The sequence below is a fragment of the Numenius arquata genome, chromosome 9 (genome assembly GCF_964106895.1).
Source record: "Numenius arquata chromosome 9, bNumArq3.hap1.1, whole genome shotgun sequence".
Taxonomy (NCBI): domain Eukaryota; kingdom Metazoa; phylum Chordata; class Aves; order Charadriiformes; family Scolopacidae; genus Numenius; species Numenius arquata.
The window spans coordinates 26,407,443-26,428,326 of NC_133584.1; the positions used below are offsets into that span (position 1 = coordinate 26,407,443).

Below are 20,884 nucleotides of genomic sequence, written 5' to 3' on the forward strand. Positions count from 1 at the left end.
AGGTGTTGTGTCTTCAAAACATGAGTTAGCAACACGCTTTATTTAGCCTGCTCCTGATATTCATCCTACGGCTCACGGCAACCCAGCACACAAAGGTGTTCCACCACGGTCCCTCTGCATCCCACAACATAGGAACAAGAGAAATCCCTCACAATCACAACACAGATCCCAAGAGAATCTTATGAATCACTTTGGGTGTACTTCTACCAGATCATATTTCCTTAACAGGTCTAGTAGATTTCAAAATGTTTCATTCAGGAAGATCCCCTGGAGTCCTAAAAACTCTGTCTGGATCCAGCAGTAGTCCAATAATCCCTCCCCAGAGAGGATAAGGACATATTTATTTGTAAATAATACCCTGCAGAATTCTCTATGGAGAACTAGAAGGTGAGGAGGTGAAGGGGTGTGTGGTGGGGAAAGCCTGAGCCGATGGACATCAGTCACACCTTCTGCTTGTTCAAAAGCCTTGATCCAGCGTGAGAGGTGCCCATTGCTACAGCAGAGAGAAATACTGATCCCTTCTGGCTGCAGTGCTGCGATCTGTGGACAAATGGAAACAGACCTTTTGTCCTGGCAGAAACAACTACAAATCCAGTACAAGCTGGGGAGCGGAACTTGCGTCTTCCTGAGCTGTAACCCACAGAACATGCCAAGCCTGCACCGCACCTCAGCTGGGGGGCCCCCGGGAGCATCCTGCAGCCCAGTGCACTCTGGAGAGCCACCTGCGCACAGGTACAATGCTCTGAACTCAGATTTCAAACCCTCCTGCCACTTGTGGTTGCCTGTGGCCTCCTAGAAAAGGCTGCAGGCGAGGCTGCACGCTCAGCATCACTCACGGGACATGCCAGCAGGGCAACCGGGCTATGAGGAGGTGGCCAGGGCTTGCCCAGGGTGCTGAGACCCATCCAGGGCACATAAGGGCAAGGTGTGGGGTTGTGTAGCTGCCTTTGCAGGTAACCTCTGGCCTTCCCTTCTTCCTCCCCCTCAGGTGAAAAGCCAAAGCATGATCATTCCCACGATTGTTCCCTAAAAGACAAAGCAACTGCCAAACCCGTACCCCAAACCCACTCAGAGTTAGGGTTCCAGAAGTTCCCTTCCTTGTCACGGTGCCAGTGCAAAGAGCAAGGACATCATTAGCAGCGCTGGGCTCCCATCCTGGCTCTGCCACAGAGCTGCTGTGGGACTTGGACAATTGTGCCCATTCTCTGGGCCTCAGGTCTCCCCAGCACCCTCCCTGCTTGGGGTGCTTCCCTTGTGAGCCGTCAGGCACAATGAGATCCTGATCTCTAGGTACTGTAAATAACGATAAACACCATAACACCTTCTGGACACCTATCTTACCATCATCACAGCACATCATCACACCAGCACAACATGCCAAAAGACATTATTTAGGACAATAAGGCTGAGATAAATCAGCTGATGGGGAAAAACATCGAGTATTACTACAAACAGCCTGCAGCACACTGTGTGGAGCCAGCTGAGAATGACAGGTTATTTGTTCCAGCTGAGTGCTGGCCCCACACGAGCAGCCTGCAGAGCCTGCACAGGTTCCTCCGGTGCTCTGGGAAGACGGATTAGCTTTGGTGATGTGCCACAGTCATGCATACAGACCCAGGACAAGTCTGGTGTAGTGTCCTGCTGCCAAGTTCCTCCTCAGAAACAGAAGTGCTGTGGCAGGCAAGGCAGAGGTATCTCAACAGCTCCAGCAGGGCCAACCTGGACACCGCACTGATGCTGGTGGCTGGCCCTGGGCACACGATCCTCTGGAGCACAGTGCCGAGAGCCTGGAATTGGCCTTGGCGGCACTACAGCTGCATTTGTGCAGAGCTGCATCTGAGTGGGGCTCCTCGGAACAGCCTGAGCCCCCCAAAAGCAGCTCTCGAGTGAGCCGGGCTGGGTGCGTACACCCGGGACACACAGTCCACAAATCTTATCAACAGCCCAAGCTGAAAGCAAGCTTCCAGCACTCAACTGTCCTCGCCAACCTGATCACTCTGGTTTCAGACACACTGCCTCTTCAGTGCAGATCTCAAAGGAAAACTGATGCCCCTGGAGCACGTCAGGAAATACACAAGTAACATGGTGCATGTGAGCTGCACATGGAGTTGGCAGAAATCTGTATTTCTCATGTGGGAAGCTAATCGTCATTTGAACTAGGAAGGAACAAGTGCAGACACACTCTGAATAGCAGGGCAGGCTGGGGCGTGTGGCTGTCATGGGCATTTCCATTCCATTTTCCAAGGAATACCCATGCAGCACTGCCTGTGCTAAGAGGATGGGTAGGCTAGAGCCCCCACTGCCTGCTGCTAAACCCATGCCCGCTTCTTGGGGCTGTGAGAGACCATGACTCCCTCCCCACCCCAAGTTTCATGATCTATATTGAGAAAACAAGGGCTGAGAGTTGGTACGGAAAGGGGAAGTGCCTCGTTCAGGATCCTAAAGCAGAATAGGAATAAACGGAACGTCTGAAACTCCTGCCCTCAGTTCTGGTACTTTCTGGATCCTGAGAACACAACTCAATTTACATTCTCCAGGTGGAGGCAAGTTGTGATGCAATTTTGGACCGAAAAGATGTATTGATAAGCAGCTGGCTTCAGAGGCAAAGGTACTCCTTGGGCTGAGGTTCTCCATTATATAGAATGTGGCAGTGCCACTGAATTGAAGGCACACGCGTCGGAGAATGTGCCAATGGCCAAAGCATCAAAAGGGAGATGAAAATCTCCACAGCAGAGGATTGGAGACCAGCACTGTGCTGGGCGGGGGCATTAGTATAACTCCTTATGTAATTTTTCTCTTGGTGTTAGAACTACTTCGAAAAAAAGCAGTGAGCATCTTTCTGGGACCAAATGGTACAGAGCATGGCTTACCTGAACAATTAGCTTGTTTTCTTTATCAGGCAGAATTCTGTAGGTATAAACACAATTCCGGAACCTGGAACAGATCAGAGGAGGTGTTGTTAGACCATCTCCAGAAGGGAATCACACCACGGTACCCCTCCCCATGAGAAAAGGTATTGGAAGATCCCAAGACCCATACATGGCTTCATGCTCAGGGTTTTAAACATTTCTCTTTATTTCTTTCTCTGCAGTCTGTGAACTAACACAAATCTAAAGTGTTCCTGGTCACTAAGACATGTTTGCAGATGTCACTGCAGAAAGCGATATCAGCATCAGCCTCAGAGTGAGTTATTCAACTCTTCTGGCCGGAAAGAAAGAAAACACCAAATGGCTTTAGCTGTCAGTTGAGTGGGCGTCTCAGGAAGGAATGAAAAAGCAGAAATCCAAAAGACACAGGGCCAAAATCAGCAATGAATGAGTAAATTGAAGGCCTAGTATGTGCATTGGCATGTATTGGAAAAAAAAAAAAAAAAATAGATTTCAGCTAAATCACAGTAAGACAGCTGATTGCTAAGCACATTTTCATGTGCAAAACCTAAACCACAGCCTAAATGAAAACCCGTGGTGCTATCCTGGTGCGGATGCACACTCTATGTGTGTATCTGTAAATCAGCCACAATGAACGTTTTGCACCAGCTAAATGCAATTAGATCCAGTTCTTATTTATGGGGGGATGGAGAAGTCTTTTGCCCAGTGGAGGGCCACAGTAATACCCAGAAGCCCAAGGGAAGCCTGAGCAGCGCTGTAACGTGGTAAGCGTGACCTCCCTCAGCAGCTGCTGAGCTTTGTAGAGCTTGCCCAAGAAGCCTTGACTAAAAAATGTATTTTTACTTTTCTCCCAAGTGAACAACAGACCGATCAAAACTTTGAAGTCTCCTGCAAAGCACTCTGTTACAAGATACAATATGGCTTTAAAGCCAGCAAACGATGCTGGTTTCAACCCCTTACTCTCAATGGAAAAAATGGAATCCACTCTCACAGCTTCCTTGGCTGTAACAGAAACACTGCATTACCTGTGGAATCATCACAAAATGTGGGTTGAGGTCAGTCCCCCAGCTTGGGAGATCAGGCAGATCAATAAAACACCCTCATCGCTTTTGCATTTATGTTGCGAGTTCTATTCATCATATGCCTTTCAGAATCACTCCGTGCAGGAGAGAGATCGCCGGGGATTCCAGGCAGCCTTATACAAGGAGTCACAAAGAGCGATTGGAAATGAAAAGAAATTATGCATAAATCATAGCCGAGGTTTTTTCCAGGGCGTTTGGAGGATTTTGTCATGCAACCACACGAACCTGTACCTTTTGATCGTGTTAATGCAAAGGACACAGGGGAATTAGAACCACTTCCAGCGCTCGGTACCGCTTCCCTAGGCAACGTAAGACCATTGCAAAGGCACCTACTCATGCACACATCAGAGGGTCTGGTACAGAGGCTGGGAGCCACAGACATGGTCCCCCCACTGCTCTGGATTGCCAAAACACTGCTAATTTCACCCAAGCCCAGGGCAGTAAGGCCAGATGAGGATATGCCCCCAGAAAGGGTATGGGGTTTGTATTTATCTGTCAATGCAGTTCTCTTACACCATTTCCTCCTGCTGATATGCAAACGGGGCTAAGCAGAACTGCTCATGCAGCTGATGAGAGAAAATTTGTGTGTGTGGAGATTATGAAACTGATAAACAGAACCAGCTCAATGGCTCTTGCGTCACAAGAGGACCCTCCTTGTTACTTTCACAGAAAGTACCCCATCACACAGGCCTTACAAGGCTGCTCTCATAATACTTCTGAAGAGGTTTAAGCTGAGGACAGGTAAGATCAGTGGAACAGCAAAGAAAGAAGGGCTGTTGGGTGAGACTAGAGCAGGGAGGAGCACTTCCTAGGATCAAAAGCAGAAATCCTCTGGATGGAGAAGACTGGGACTCTTCCTCCATTTCTACCCTTAGGCTTTCTCTCCTCAGCATCCTGACTGTCAAGTTATGTGGTCCCAATTACTGTCGCATTCCAGGCCCTCCCTAAAAACTGGGTTGAGTTCAGAATTGCTCAACCACTGTTCAGGTTGTCTGGGGAGAGGTGGCTGGGGGTGTGTGTGTGGAATATAACATCAGCCTCAGCTTAAAGACATCTCCAAGTACTTTATCATCTCTCTGTCCTCCTAACCAACCAGAAGAGGAAAGGGGACAAGGCCTGTATTTTCTCTTTCCTCTCCTGCTGTTTATGTTTTTTATGCACAAGTGATGATATGCATACTGTGAGCACCTGGAAATCCTCAGCAGTGACCTCTGAGAGGGATCCCAAAGCTGCATCTAGCCTTTGAGAGTCATCTCTGGAAGCACTGTTAATCCTGCAGCCATTCACACACGAAGCACCAGCAGAAGATCCCCTGGAGGAACAATACCAGTTCAGGTGCAAGCAGGCTGCGAATGCTAAGGAGGCTGGTTTTGGGTTCAGGATCCAGGCATTCCCCTCCAGGTAAGCTAAAGAGTCCATTTCTTGTCAATAAACCGGCAGATCGAATGATGCGGGCGCAGAGAAAGGAGGAGGAAAAGGGCTTTTCTTCTTGCCTTTTATGGGGCAGTGTGACCAGTGGTGGGGAGGACAGCAGCGCAGGGGGAGGAGCGTTCCCGCTGCCTCCGCTGTTTCAGCTCTCTGCTAAGTCAAATGCTGCCGCGCTAGGTTTCAGAAAAGGAGGGGAGATGCTCTGAGAAGGCCCTGCAACTGCACCTCCTTCACTTGTCTGTATTTATACAAACCCTGTTTTCCCAAAGCAGCTCTTCAAGACAATCACTTGTTTCATTCTATGATATAATAAGTTCTTTTGCTGGATTTTGACTGATCTGCCCAATAAATATTAGACCTTTGCAGAATCTGACACTTCTTTTTCAGAGCAAATTTCATGGTTTTTTGTTTTCCTTATCTATACACAGTTGACACTTTCTCACTTTCAACATAATTCTCTTTTTGTGAAAGCCTTTTGCAGTCAGGCTTTCAATTCCCCTCTCTCTCATTCTCTGTCTCCAGCCTCTCTGTTTTTTTAAACAGAAGCGACTGAAGAGCTCAAACTTCAAACACTTTCCAGTCAATAACACAGCTGAAACTGATACATCTCTGAGGAAGCTTTCAGCTTCAGCAAAGCTGCCCCTTTTTGTCAAGGTGACATTCAGAGGGAAAGACTTATTCACCACCTTTAACCCTTTCTCTTCGCAAACTAACTGCGAACCAGCATAAGCTGGAAGCTTGTCGGGTGCTCTGACTGAAGTTTGTGTGACATTTCTCAGACTGTAATTAACGCACCACCGATCCGGCTGCTCTTGGCTGACGAGGCTGGGTGCTCCCCATTTCTTTAATCAAGCCATTCGTGTTTGCCACCTCAGAATGGATTTAAGAACATAACCTTTGGCTCCCGGTTCAGAAAATCCTGGTCATGATATTGTTTCTATTTCCTGATCCCATGTCTCTCAAGTCACAAAAGGCTTTCAGAGTTGGCTGCGTAAACATTTACAATGGAAAAGCTTATGCAAATGCACGTTAGTGGACAGTTTTACAGCACCTTCCCTTTCTATAATCCCTACCATCACGTCGTAAAAAGTATTTTGTGTGCATACTGGTTACAGGGCGAATCAAAGGGGTCATACTAAAAACACTCAATGGAAGCAACAGTCTATTTTAGTAAAATGTTCCCCGACGTGCAACTTGGGCCCTCAGCCCCTGCTACATGATCGCCCCTCCTTCCTCCTTGCCTGTCCTGGCTATTCATCTGCAGCTGCCCCTCTTTCTCTGCCCCCTCCAGAAACACAGAACTCTTCCCCACCTCATTACAAACATCTTCACGAGCAGGTAGGGAGGCTCTCTGCACTCTGTGAACGCCCCCGTCGCCCAGCCACCCGTCTGGGGACAGCCCCACACCTACGCGCAACAGGGCAGCCACCCAGCCCCACACTCCTCCGCAGATGAATCCCCTGCAGCAGACTTCTGCTGTCACCAGAATTCCGACCTCAGCGACAAGCTGTTTGACCAGAGTTATAAACAGCAGCACCACCTTCACCGCTGCAAAAAAGCATACTTTCAGAAACAAACAGCACTCAGAAACTTGCTTGTAATTTCATGGCAGGGGGGGTGGGGGTGGCAGGGATGAAACCAGATTTATTAACATCCTTCACAACAGCAGCAAGGAGGATCTGACAAGGCAGAACAGGGTCCCACAGAGGCCCTCTTGATCTCTCCTAAGCAGAGAGCGACTGTCTTATCTCTCTGAAATGCAAAATAAAAAGCCTCAGACTTCATCCATCTCCTCTTGCTCCTGCCCCTCCAGGAATAACACCTGCCCCCCACAAACCCAGGGCAGGAGGCCTTGCTCTCTGGTCCCCAGCCCCGACCCAGAGCGGGGGGGGGGTGTGTGTCAGGGCTGCCAGCACTTCTTTCCTCTCCCTGTTTCCCACATGAAAAATTTACCCCCATGAGCCACATGAGTGATGTTGGCAGAATCACCGCTGCGCCAGGTATATCACGCACAGCTCCAGGAACTATTTCAAGCCTTTTGCTGAATGGGACAGGGCATCGTACAAAGCAGGTGGGTCAAACGCACACCGGAGCAGAGAAGCAGGAAAAGTGCCTGGGAGGGTACCAAGCTCAGAACTTGAGTTGTTAAATGTAAATACCTGACCCAAGTTATTAACAGGCTCAAAGAGGTCAGGAGGTTATTTTTTCCTCAGAGCACACCTGAGGATACACACAGTATCATGGATTACTCTCTCCTTTTGAACCGGGGGCAAGGGTAGCATGAGCAGCACGGCATTAAAAGAACATGGGTTTGCTCAGCCTGGCCCTGCTCCCAACCCTTCCCTACCCCGTGGCCCGGTCTGGTGGAACCAGCCACACTCTGAGGTGGGCTGCTCCTCCCCAGTGGGCACCCTGGCCACCCGCCTCCCTCTCTGCCGGGGAGGACGCAGTGGGCAACACCCTGCACAAGCGGGGACAGAAGTGTCCCTGCGAAGCGCGAGGTTGAAAGCTGTACTTACAGCACGCAGAGTGCGTACGCCGAAGCGATGGACTCGCTGGCCCGCACAAGGAAGCTGCCATCCTTGCCTACTTTGGAGAGGAGGTCCTCGGCTCTGGAGCGAGTGATGTTGCCGTGGTACCAGCCCTGATCCATGGCTGGAGCGGGAAGAACCCTGAATGCCAACAAGAGGAGCTGCCAGAGCTGCCTGTGTGTAGCGATCAGGCAGCTTCAGCTCACCAGCTTCCTGTTTCAATAGTACAGAGAGGGAAAGGAAACTCAGCCGCGGACAACTTCCTCAACTCAAACAGCTCAGAGAGTGAGCGTGACATGTTCCTGCAGCCCCCGCGCTCCCTCTCCACGCCTGCAGCTGGGGCCACCAGCCAGCCCGGGTTCCCTGCCCTTCCCTCCCCCTTCATCCCCCGATACTCTGCCTCAGCAAAGCCCCAGCTGGGGATCCCTTCTGCTCCCCCACCCATTCAGTCCCCTAGGCTTTGGTGGCCTGCCCTCCCATTTACGATCACTTGCCAGACCCATTGAGTTTCCACCTTTTTCCTGTCTGTCCGTCTGTCCTACCCACTACAGGTCTCCACAGGGAATAAATAAATCCCAGACTCATCAGAAACACATCGTGCATTAGGATACTTAACACTGACTGCCCCATTCCTGCCTTCTCTAGTCCTCACATCTAGCAAGGTATGAGAATGAGACTTTAAAGACATTTAAAAAAAAAAAAAAAATTACCCCTGCGTGTTTCCATGCACAGAAGCAGACTTAGAGGCTGATTTGCTCTGGGGATTTGTGACCAAAGCTCCCTGTCAGCCACTGTGAGATGGATTCAAAGATCTTTCCTCCTCTAAATCTCCAAAGGTGGGATCGAGCAAAGCCATTTCTGGCAACCTGCGTCAGAGGGGGGAGAACTGGAGCTTTCACTTCCCTTTTCCTTGTCTGTACATCTGCCCCGTGTCTGTGCCATGTGGCATGCTCCCTGCTGCATCTCCAAGGCAGAGCAACCAGGGGCACGTCTGCAGCAAACAGGAGAGAGCAGCCTGTCACTGAACTGGGAGAGACTCGAATTTGTGGGTACAGAGAGGGAGAGCGAACCAGTACAGCCCAGCATTCACCCCTGCCTGCCCCCCTGGTGCTCTCGGTTAGCCAGACATCTGGCTCTGCAGTGACCAGCTTCATCTCTGCTGTTGTGGGCACCAGCGATTCAAAACTATGTGGCCAGCGCAGGACCCTGCTAAAGGGGCAGAGTGGCGATGTGCAGGGCTTCCTGTCCACACTGAGCAAGCCCCAGCCACCGATCAAAATTAGCTCAGCTGGACCTGTGTCTTTCAGCTTCACCCTGATCCACCTAGGGCTTCAGGAGCCAAACTCCCATGGATTCAAGTGCCTAAATGTTGTCAGATGCTGAATGCCATGAAGTGGCTTTGCACAGACAGCAGCTGTAAGCTCTTGTAAGCCACAGAGTGGTTACAAACCCTGTTCTCCCCCACTGTGAAGAGTACCTGCATATGGCAAAGGGCCTGTGCAGCATCTTTGACGGTTCTGCCTGGCCACAGCGTGCTGCTGGCCTCACCTGCACCAGCTCCTTGGGATGTCTGATACCTACAGCAGCTTGTCTGGAGCAGAGCTGCACCAGCAAGCACAACAGCTCTGAATGTCAAACCACAGCTTGACCTCACCACGCTCTCGATGCAAGGGATCCATCTGTGGATGCAAAGTGGACAGAACTGCTGCACAACATGAGTTTTGCTGGAAGGAAACTGTTTGGAGAGCTTCTCCTGATCTACTGCAAGTTAACAAGAAGTAAAAGAGAGGTACAAGCCCTGGTCAGACAGTTGAAAGACTGATTAACTGAATTGTTAACTCCTATCTACCACCACTGACTTCAGTTTTTAGCAGCTGCTGCAGTTTCCTTCAAATGAGAATCCCTTGTCCAGCCACACTCAACTCCTCGACTTGGAGGCATAAGCAAGGGGATGGGAACCAAACACGTGTAACGACTGGGGCAATAAGATGCACAGGCCGGTTTCTGTATTTCTTGGTTCTAGAAGAAAGCACAGCACAGCTCCAGCTGCTCAGAGGTGAATCCCAATCCCCTGAAACAAACAGCTCAGCGATCCCTAAGGGCTCATTCAGGATGCTGCTTGAAGATGAAACGGCGCCTGTTGTAGTTTCTTGTGGCACAGGCACATGAGCTCTGCAGGGCTGGAGAAGGACCGGTCCCCGCCTGGTTGGCACATGGGCCTGTGCGTGTCCTGAAGTACCTGATTCCCAAAGGACAGTGGTAACTGCTTCTGTCCCGCACGGAGAACAGAGGCTGCACTGCAGTGGAGACTTACACCACTCATTTTCTTTCCACTCATGCCTATGCCAGAGAAGACTGGTGAGCAGATCTGAGGAAGAAGAGATTAGAGAAGTTATCTGGAGGGGAGCTAGAGTGTTTGCCGTGGAGGGGGAGTGTAGTCATCACCCTGTACCAGTTACACGCCAGGTGATACTACCAGTGTAGCCAGCACAGCCCTAGGGTTTCCACAAGGAACAGGATGTGCTTTGGATAGTCTACACTGTCATCCCACCACCGCGTAAGAGCTACCCTCGAAAAGAAAAAGAAAAGAATAATGGGTACATCTGTCAGACAAATCCAACCCAGACTCAACAGAAGCTTTTAGGTAACCACAGCAGCAGCAGCAGCAGTATTTCATTTACACTTACTTGAGAGAATGAGGCCACAGACAAAGAACTGGGACACATTTTGATGTTGGATAATAAAGAATTGCAGCCCTGGCAGTCTATGGACAAAACGAACACCATTTTTCCCCATGTTAGGGTATTATGTCAAGCCATCTCTCGGACATTGTAATAAACGCTTTATCTGAACTGAGTTTGCTACAGATGTCCAGGTAGGATTGTAGCAGCTGGCTGTGAAATCACCAGCCTGCCCAGGACCAGTGGATAAATATTGTCTGTAGCATCATTCAGGATGCGCGTTGGTCACCCAAAACCCCTGTGCAGTGCCTCAGCAAGGGCACTTCCAGGCTTGGTCAGATGAAAAGTTCTCGAATATGCATTTTCATGTCATGAAACAAAAGTATTTCATCGTATGGCTGACGAGGGAAGTTAAGTCTACAGGACAGCAGTTAGCTTTGCTGAAGTCTAAATATAACATTCCCTCATCAGGCATCAGTAACAAGCTACTGGGCACAAAGGTGTACTTAAGACGCTGCCCTACATCTAAAGAGCACATGAGTAATACCCACAAAGTACTGGTTAGTTGAGCCACTCTGTGCTAGTCCAGCCCAGCGTGTTACTGACCTGCTGCTTAGGAAAGGCTTGGCAAATTACGGGTGCATTTGTGAAGGCCAGGAGATCGCTTTGCTCCCTTGGTACCCGCAGCCTCCAGGTGCTCTGAAACAAACCTAGATAGTGAGAAAAATCAGGGCCTCTTCTCCCACTGCCCCAGAAAGCTATGAGCAATAAGAAGCAGGGATGAGGACACCGAGCAGAGACTCGCAGACCTGAGCAGTGACAGTGCAATGGGTCCTATGGGACCTGCTGGCGTGCCCCAAAGGGCAGGCGTTCCGAGAACACTCTGAAAAGCAGGTATTTTTCTTCACCAATACAGCAAACAAACATATTTTCCTTAGAGCCGCCCCACACGTGCACACACACAGAATACAGCAAACAAGCACAGGCTGGTTCAAAAAGGAGAATTTTGTCCAGAGGCACGGGTAAAGCTTTCCTAGCTCCATCTGCTCTGACGTGTCTCCCTTGGTACCCATTCATTTCTGGTCACTCCCCTTTGTCTACTCACAGTATAATGGCTCCTTTCAAATCACACCGTGGCCTCAGAATAGTCTCTCTCTCACCAAAACTGGGGCTGTTTCCTTCAAAAACCTGCCGAAAATCTGTCTGTTGGGAAGCCTTCCAGCTTGAGCCCTCGCACTCTGCTCAGGGCTTGGTCAGGTCCCCTTCCTGGGGCACCTGCGCCTTTGCCATGTGCTGGAAGCTGGGCAATGTTGTTTGTTTGACACATGGCCTCACAGGCCAATAATACTGTGTAATAACAACAGCCAGGCTTGCGAGACGTTGGGTTGTCAGCGATAAGAGCAGTTGCTGTGGGGATGGATCACAGCTCAGCACTGGTGTTGGGAGAGACCAGCCCATATTTCCCCTCCAGACCATAAATTGGGAGCTCCCTCTGCAGACCTGTCCTGATCTTGCAGTTTTGAGACAGGCACTTGCCCTGTCCTCAAACCAGGGTGGGGGGGTCCTGATGCCCCTGCCCAGGGAGAGGGAGCAGCTGGGGTACATGAGGCTGTGGTTTTCTTACACATGAGAAACTGCAGCTTCTCAGTGCCCTGTAAGCAAAAGGGCAAGTGAGCAAGAACTGTCATTTCATGGGAAGCGAGGAGAAGGCAAAGTTAGACAGAAGTCCCTAGAGGGGGGGCGCCTGGGAACTCAGCAAGGCAACCCCAAATCCACTGCAGAAGCAGGCAGGGAACATCCCAAGAGCAAGGCACCCCTTGTCCTTGCTGAAGTGAGAAAACAGCAAGCCCTGAAAGCACTAGTTGCCAGTAGCAGACTGCAAGAAGCAGCCCACCGAACCACAGCCACAGCAGTTTTCTGAAGACAGACAGAGGGCAGAAAGCCCAGCGTCCTCCCTAGCACTTTCCTCACCAACTTGCTAAACACAGCTCACCATAAACTCGCTGCCCTCTGTTCCCCCCCGGGCAGTCCCTACGCTGTCACCCTGCACGTCCCTTATCGAGGCTGTCAGAGGCCCGGAGGCGAGAGGCCCTGAGCAGAAGTCATGCTTGTTTTGAGCATGTGATGTTTAAGGTGGCAGCCAAAGGGAAAGGCGAGAAGGGAGAAACCAAAAAAAAAAAAAACCACCACAAAAAACCAACCCCAAACACATGTTCACTTTTAGTATGTTTAATAGACTTCGTAAAAGACAGACGCCACAAGCCAACGCCAAACTAAGGGTGCAGGAGTATAAAAACATCTTGCTGAAAGGTGAGAAGTGACAGTGAAAAGAAGTATTGGGAAAGGCGGTTTTCAGAGGGATGCTGAGGGAAAGGCGGTTTTCAGAGGGATGCTGAGGGAAAGGCTCAAGACTCAGCACTCTGATGGAAAAGCTTGCTTCAAAGTGAACATTACAAAGATTATCTCTTCACATTGTTGGCGGGTCCCATATTCAAAGAGGCAGGAGAACAAGGGTGAGCCATCTGGCCCAACCCCCATGTACTGCAGATCCGAGTAAGCACACAGGCCCTTGAAGAGGATGCTTGGTTTTGTCCAGTGTGCAGGGTTTAAAGGGCTTTTGTTGAGGTAAATTCCTAGATCTCTTCGACTTCTTGGGTCTGTAGGATGAGTGTAGAGCAACCAGCTATCTTGGCACATGGCGTCAGGGGGAGGTGGGAAGGCAGTAACACTTCCATGACATCCAGAGGGAGGTTCTACTAGCGTTTCAACCCGCTGGCCTCCCTCGAAGTCCACCCCGTGGTTGTAGCTGACAGCCTGGATTCTGGCTCCCCTGCTGCTCCTCGCATTGCAGTAGAGGACCTTCCTGCCGCAGGTGTGCACCTCCGCTACCTGGCACTCCACCGCGCTCTCCTCCCCCACAAAGTTCCCCATCTCCCACGTCGTCCCGTGGTCGGAGCTGATGAAGCAGAAGGCGTGAGGGGTGGGGTGTTGCTTAGGGTCCAAGATGCGGTAGGCATAGGCAGGAATCACAAGGCTCCGGGCCTCGTTGAGCAGTTGCAATCCATGGCCCGGCCCCACTGCAAAAGTGGCCCAGTTCTTGTACTCTGTGCTAATGGTACTGTTGGTAACATCCTGGGCAGCGCTCCATGTGCGTCCTTGGTCCATGCTCGTGACATAGCAGAGACGTACCAGGTTGATCTTTGTCCTGAGCTGATGCTGCTCAGAGATCTTTCCTGGGACGGCGATGAAGAACAGGATCAGTTTCCCTGTGACCTCATCGTAAACAGGACAGGGGTTCATGGATCGGTGGTCTTTCAGCTGCGCACTGACAATGGTCTCCATGCTATTCCACTGCCAGGGCCCGTGCGAAAGGAGACAAGAATGAAACACACCATTACAAATAGATCCACGTCACAGTGTAAGAATGCCTGGGTAAAAGTTGCAGAAGAGCATGAGAAGAACAGAAGAGAAGCAAGTTAGTGAACTGAGCAAGAGACGGGAAGACAATTTACTGGCATCACCAAACGCAAGTGAAAATTATTTGGATGACACAATGCACTTCACCAAACAGGTGGATTATGTCCTTTTTAATTACTACTCACCGAGGAGCTGACAGGTCTGTGTCACAACACAGCCAGTGTCTGAGGACACTGCTTAAAAAACTACAGTAGCTGAATTTTCAGAAGTTCTCACAAGTACACATATATATATATATACACACATGAGACACACAGACATGCCCAGTGGCCAAAGTGTGCTGGTACAGACACTGTGCCATGGCGGTATTTCTTAGGAAGTCAGCCAGATAACTGAGCCCTTTTCAAGTATCCTGGATGCTGACAGATTCCTTTCCATTCAGATTCCTGTTCCTCCGTTTTGATCCATGTGTGAACGGGCATCCCAGCCTTCACTGAGGCACCTTGCTAGAGCTGACTGCATGGCTTTACGCACTCTGGTGTGGAAATTTGGACCCCGAGTTATCCAACACAGAAAATAGGTCGCAGAGCAGGTATTACTACCCTCCAAGCCCTGTCATTCATTAAATGAACAGCACGTAACACAATCACATTTCTAACCCTAACGTTGCAATTAGAAAAACTATTCCTACATAGTGTTATTGGTTTGGTAAAAGAAGCAGTATTCCCAGTAAGATTATACTAATTAGCTTTTCTACCCTGACTTGCTGATTACCCTTTTTGGTCATGTCTTATCTTTGTCTATTCAACCAGTATTAACTTTTTTTGAATATTTAATATTTCCATTTTAAGAAACGCTAGCATGTGAACACAAATTACTAAGTTTATGACGAACTGAGCCCTACTTAACTGAATTACAGGGGGTTACACAAGATGGTACCTGAATGGTACGACACTGCAGGTGCACTCAGAGGCTGCTTCTGCTAGGCAGACTCCAGCTCTTAAGAGAGTCTATAATCTAAGACAACCAGTCACCAATGAAGGATTTGAACAGAAAAATATAATGCAATGACTTTTTTTTTTCCAAATACATTAATTCATTTGCAAATGCAAAAAAAAAAAAAAGAAGATTATAAATAGAGTATCCACCTCCCCCAGTCACCCAGCAAGATAACTGTTAATAATAACTGGTACATTAATAAGGTAGCCAATTCACTGGCACAGACAAACCAGACGACACTCTTTTGCGTGGGGAGACTAGCTGTTCTCAATTGTTTTATAAACCTGAAATTAGTCCTAAGAAGATGAATTAAAAAAAAAAAAAAAAAAAAAGAGAAGTCACTGATTGCTAATTCACTTCTCCCCATCCCTGCAGCGCTCCCCATTTCTGCCTCTCCTCCACATCTTTGCTGTCGCAAGAGGACTTTTGTCCCATCTCTCTGTCTCCCCAGCTCTGCGACGATGGGTCAAAGCCATCCCTGGAAAATCTGCTGCTCCTGCCTGCTTTAGTCCCCCCAAATTATGCACCAGAGGAGGTTCAGATTGGATATTAGGGGAGGTTCAGATTGGATATTAGGAAAATTTTGACACAGAAAGGGTTATTAAGCATTGGAATGGGCTGCCCAGGGAAGTGGTTGAGGTACCATCCCTGGAGATATTCAAAAGATGGGTTGACATAGTGCTTAGAGACACAGTTTAGTGATGGGTTTTTACCAGCGTTTGGTTGGCGGTTGGACTAGATGGTCTTAAAGGTTCCTTCCAACCCAGACAATTCTATGATTCTATGAAACAGCTGCCCAAGGCTGGGGTTGAATCCCACCAGTTATAACAACACATGCATTACTTACAAGCAGATTTGTTTCCTATAACCGGGGAGAAGCAGCAGCTGCCCTCTCCCCACATTCAGCTCATTATTTGGGGACAGGGGAGTAGTGCAGGTGGGCAGCCCACTCCCCCCCCCCCCCCCCCCATTTTCTCCCCACACTGGTACCTGAACACGGTGCGTGGCTGGGTCATACATGCCTCTGCGCATCGCTATCAGCTTGGCATGTTCATCTACCACATCCTCTCGTTCCTCAGCAAACGCCAGGATGATGCCGAAACGTGGCAGGTAGAGCAGGGCTGGAATTCGATAGCTCCAGGTACTGTTCTGGAACAATGTCTCTTGCTTCAAGACAGGAAAGGAAGCCATTGTGCTAGGGAGAAGAAGGCAAAACGCATTGCATTTTGACCCACCCTTAGCCCAGTAAAATGCCATCGGGTAGATTCCACTGCTTTTTGCCCCCCCCCTACTCAGTGGGGACCATCCTGCATTGAAACATAATTTCTGCTACTTTCAGCTTTGTCTTTTTCTTGTGCTTTTCCAAATGGAACCCACGTGTTGCATGCTAGCTGGCAACGCAGACCAGGCTTACCCCAGGAACAGCCTGGTCGATCTTACTGGAGTGACGTAAGATAAGTACACTAAATACAATTAAAAGCTGTCTGTGGTTTGTTTTTTTCTTTTTAATTAAATTCACAGGCTGGGACTTTTGTGGGTTTGCTTTGTAATTCAGAAGATTGTTGATAATCAAACATTATAGTATTTTCCCTCAGAAGACCATTACTGTCTTTGTTGATGGTGTTTCAAAAACCCAGCACAGAACTTCAGCTTTGCCAAATACGACTTAAAAATCCCACAGAAGCAACACACTGAGGCAATCCCTGACCCCAGCTGTGCCTCTATTTGAGGATGGTAAGCACTGAGCATGAAAAGAGAAAGAGAACATCCCTCCCACTTAAAATTAAAGAACAGTCTGAATGACGTCCCACCACATCAGGTGGGACTTCTGGCCAGGCAAAAATCTTGTCACCTGTACAGTGACTTAAAAGCCACATTGGGCAGGCAAACATGAGGGGGCTTTTAGCGAAACTGCTTCTATGTAACTGGTCTGTGCTATGGCCCCCCAGAGTCTCTCTTCCTCTCCTCAGACCCACTCAGCCCTCTCTCCTCTTGCACCAAACCTCTCCCATGAATTCCTGGCCAGAATATCCTCTGCTCAGCAGAGGGGAGCGCGGGGTGGGGTGGGGTGGGAAGTAAAAAATTAAATTAAAAATAAAAATCAAGCCTTAGATCTCTGACGCATTGAGTGGGTAGGAATGGCAAGGAGAAGATGACAATACACTATGAGTAATAAATTCAAATGCCTCCTACCTCAGCTGAGGCAAGACTTGTGGCACTCTTCGTTGAGGATTCTCCTATTTACCTAAATCTTGGAAAGCGCTAGAGTGGCTATTGGCCATGTGTTAGATGCTTATGTTTTTGAAGACTGTCTTGGTAATTCAGGACCAGATGGAGGCAAACTGAAGACTGCTTATGCAGCTGCAGAGTGCAAGCGCCTACCTGGAGAATAGTTTCCACTCTTCCGTATCACAAGAGAAAAGATTATATTAGCCAGCATAACTAAAACAGACTTGATTAACAATTTTATTTTATTTTCCCTCAGTGCTGATTACCGAGTTAGGACAGCACAGATAATCTAAGTTCATCCTCCTCAGACACCACCATTACATTATGCTCTACCCAGATCCATAGCCAGGCAGCGAGCATTCAAGTATTCCTTGCTTTCACCTTCCAGATGCTATAAATATCAGTGAAATTTTTGAGCTCACAGCACTGATCAAAAAGGCCCAAATGGCACTGTTTTAGCTAAATCCAGCTGTACAGACCCCAGCAAGCCACTGCCCCATTGCCACTCAGATGGAAAGCCACTGGAGATACAAGTCTATCTCCAAAGGGTAGCTGCTGGCTCCTCGCTGTCGCTGGCAATACAGCAGTGAGAAAAGACAGCAGAACTGCTACTGTACAGAAACGTTACCAGGATTTGATCGCAGCTATCCAAGCAACAACATGAGGAAAATAGGAAGACCTTCCTAGAAGAAATAACTGCTGTTCACTACTTACCAGCACGGATCTGGCTATTTATACAGACCACAGCCGTGGCTGTGTTCTCATAGCTCCCGAAACAGAAGCTCACTAGAGTGCTTCCAGACTATTTAAAGGGAGATTATTTAAAGGGAGATTAGTCAGCCTGCCTAGTGCAGCACAGGTTCCCTAGCATTCCTGCCTGTGATGCCATTCTGATATTGCAGTCCTGCTCTAGGGCAGGGCAAGAAGGCAGCCAAAACCAAAACAAACAAACAAGAAAAAGAAAAGAAAATGAAAGGGAGCGAGAGATCTGGGCTGCCCCATGAAGCTCCTGATGCGACGCCAAGAGACCAGTGCCAAGGGAGGCTGTGCTGCAGCCTACTGCGCCCGAGTCCCTCTTGTACGTGCCTGTCACCTGCAGTCATCTTTGCCCATGCTCTTGGCCCCTTTGTGAGATGCTCGGTGTGGGTGTCACAACACTCTTCTTTTCCTCTTATTGCCACATGGGGATTGAGGGAAGGTGGGATGTTAAGAGGCTTGGAATAGCTGCCATAGAAACAAGCCTGAGGCTCCTGGACACAGCACCCACAACTATAATCGAGGAAAATACTAGAACCAAGTGACTCTTCCATCTATTCAGAGACTAAACAAGGGATATCTGTGAGTGTGTGTGTGTACACAAATACACACATTTGTATATATACTCCCTACACACAGTGTGGGTATTACATCTGTTTGCATATATACACACATACACACCATGTATCCATCTGCAGAGAAACTCTTCCATCCTTTTTTAAACACGCTTAAAGTCAGTATTCAGCTTCTTCTACCTTGTCCCTCATGGATGCTCAAGCAGAGATTGAGTCACAACAGTTTTAGTTTCACACAGCATTGAAAATGCAGAATCTTTAAATAAGCTTAAAGATCTTCATATATATATTAAAAAAATCCAGTGCTGCTTTAGTTACTTCTCCAGCCAGTTGAAAGGAATTGCTTTGTCTCTTGATCTCTACCCATTTTCAAAGGCAAAACCACCAACTACACGCTCCTGAAGAAAAGGGGAGTAAAATTAGTAAATCATCGACAGGACAGCCACACGAAGAGTGTTCAAAAGCTCATACTCTAGCACTGCAGGAATTCAAATCATACACACCAGTCTCTCCAAGATTAAATTGCCAAAGGATGCATGTCCACAATGCTACTTTGCTCCTAAACCCCAGTGAAATAGCACTGGCTGGCCTGCAGGGAAGGAGGTGGCAGCATTGCAGCCAGCTTGATCTAAGGACATCGGCAAGACAAACTTCGTAGACCATGGCAGTAACTTTTGAAAGACCAAGAGCTACAACTGGGAAAAAGACAAACTTCCGGGAAGACAAAGGCCTGAAACACAAGCCGGAGACGGGAGAGCTGTACACAAACCAACAACAGTTGCTCAGACTCGTATCAATTCAGTCGCCTCGGAGAGAAAAGTCAGCTGTAGCTTTGTGAGGTGAAGGGGTGAGAAAGGGGAAGCGGAGTTGAGGTGGTAATTTTTTCCTAGGAGAAAATGTAGCAGCTGGTAACCTCCTTCCAGATGACAGAGATGCTAGTGAGCAGAAGGGAATTTGTCATGTAGCCATTAAGCCAGTATTCCCTTCTGCATTTTGAATTTATTTACTGGAGTTTTGAATTTATTTCCCAGGCTTATCCTTGCAAAGTGTCCTGTTCAGACTGACATTTACCTGCAATTCCTCTCCAAAGCACCAGGGAAGCTGCTGCACTGAGATCCAGTACCTCACCTCCAGGCAGAACTGGGCAGACAGGGAGAAAGACGGTCACGGTGGAAACACCTAAGAGGAGGTTGGGGAGGGTAAACTGGAGGAAACCATTACTCACAGTTTGCAAGTCATACAGATGTAATGATTTCCAAAGCAGAGACTGTTTCCAGCACACCAGGAAGGTCGAAAGAAATAACAATTGTCAACAAATGAATCTATGATGGACCTGATGGCTGGAAGGAGCCCAAGTTGCAGTGAGGGATAGGTGCCGGTAGGCACCAGGAGAGCGTACTTGTTCCTTCCACTTCTGTCCTTCAAGGCAGTTCACATGGACTTGTCCGTACAGCAGGACAAGCCCTTGCATGTTTATTTGCTTTAACCCTCTCCAAGAAAAGTGACTAAAAAGGATAACATTTCCACTGGCCTCCGTTTCTGTAAAAACCCATCCTTCACGTGTTCAGATCCAAGCTGAAATGACGGTATATCTTTAAAAACAAACAAGCAGAATTGAAGTAATATACTCAATCTCTGTCCCTGGGTCTCTGTCAGAGTGCTCTGCACCCTGTGCAGGAGGCAGCTTGTTCTTGAAGGAATGCAGATAGACCCCCCAAAATGAAACCAACCCATTCAGGGAGGTTTTGCGGGGAAAACACAAAAAAAACCTGAGAGTCAAGGACAAAACCCAACTAAAATTCTGCTTTTCAAGGCAAGAAAAAGAATCCAGGTCCACTTGTCTCTACTCAACGTCAGACCTGGACTTACAGTGTTTTCCAAACTTATAAAAGTCAACTAAGCACTATGCTGAAATACATTTCTTGTTTCACTTAAAGAAAATAAGCCATTTCCATTAGGATATTGTATAGAGGGGGGCCAGGAGTAGCCACATTCCAGTTGTATAAGACTAAGAAATAGGTGACTGTTTGCTTCTAGAATGCTTGCTACACAGCGTATCCCTACGTGCAAGCCTTTATTCCTATATAAACAGCACGACTCTGACTATTTCTGCCAAAGCCCAGCATCAGAGCGCTCCATCTCCAGCCTTCTTATGCCCCTAGACCAGATGCTACACTAAATCTAGGCAATGGGATTTCTTGACAAGCCAGACAGCACACATTTATTTAGTCAAATAATGTGAGGCTAGAAAGGAGAGTTATCAGCAAGACCTGCCAAACAATAAACTTGAAATAAACT

The 20,884-nt window shown here is 48.4% G+C and overlaps 2 protein-coding genes across 2 annotated transcripts in view; both read right to left on the reverse strand.

Moving 5' to 3' along the window:
* Nucleotides 1-8,133, reverse strand: part of INPP5D (inositol polyphosphate-5-phosphatase D) — a 53,807-nt gene extending 45,674 nt beyond the window's left edge. Inside the window, exons 1-2 of the mRNA XM_074153106.1 lie at nucleotides 7,918-8,133; nucleotides 2,871-2,934 (exon numbers count right to left, since the gene is read on the reverse strand). Of these exons, the coding sequence (XP_074009207.1) occupies nucleotides 2,871-2,934; nucleotides 7,918-8,051 (198 nt within the window). The 5' untranslated portion in view covers nucleotides 8,052-8,133. The remainder of the gene's footprint in view (nucleotides 1-2,870; nucleotides 2,935-7,917) is intronic.
* A 4,889-nt stretch (nucleotides 8,134-13,022) lies between these two features.
* On the reverse strand, nucleotides 13,023-16,217 carry NEU2 (neuraminidase 2). Its single transcript, XM_074153790.1, has 2 exons — nucleotides 16,017-16,217; nucleotides 13,023-13,961 (listed from the first exon to the last, which is right to left on the reverse strand). The coding sequence occupies exons 1-2, from the start codon at nucleotides 16,215-16,217 to the stop codon at nucleotides 13,023-13,025; spliced, it is 1,140 nt and encodes a 379-aa protein (XP_074009891.1).
* Nucleotides 16,218-20,884: the final 4,667 nt, after the last annotated feature.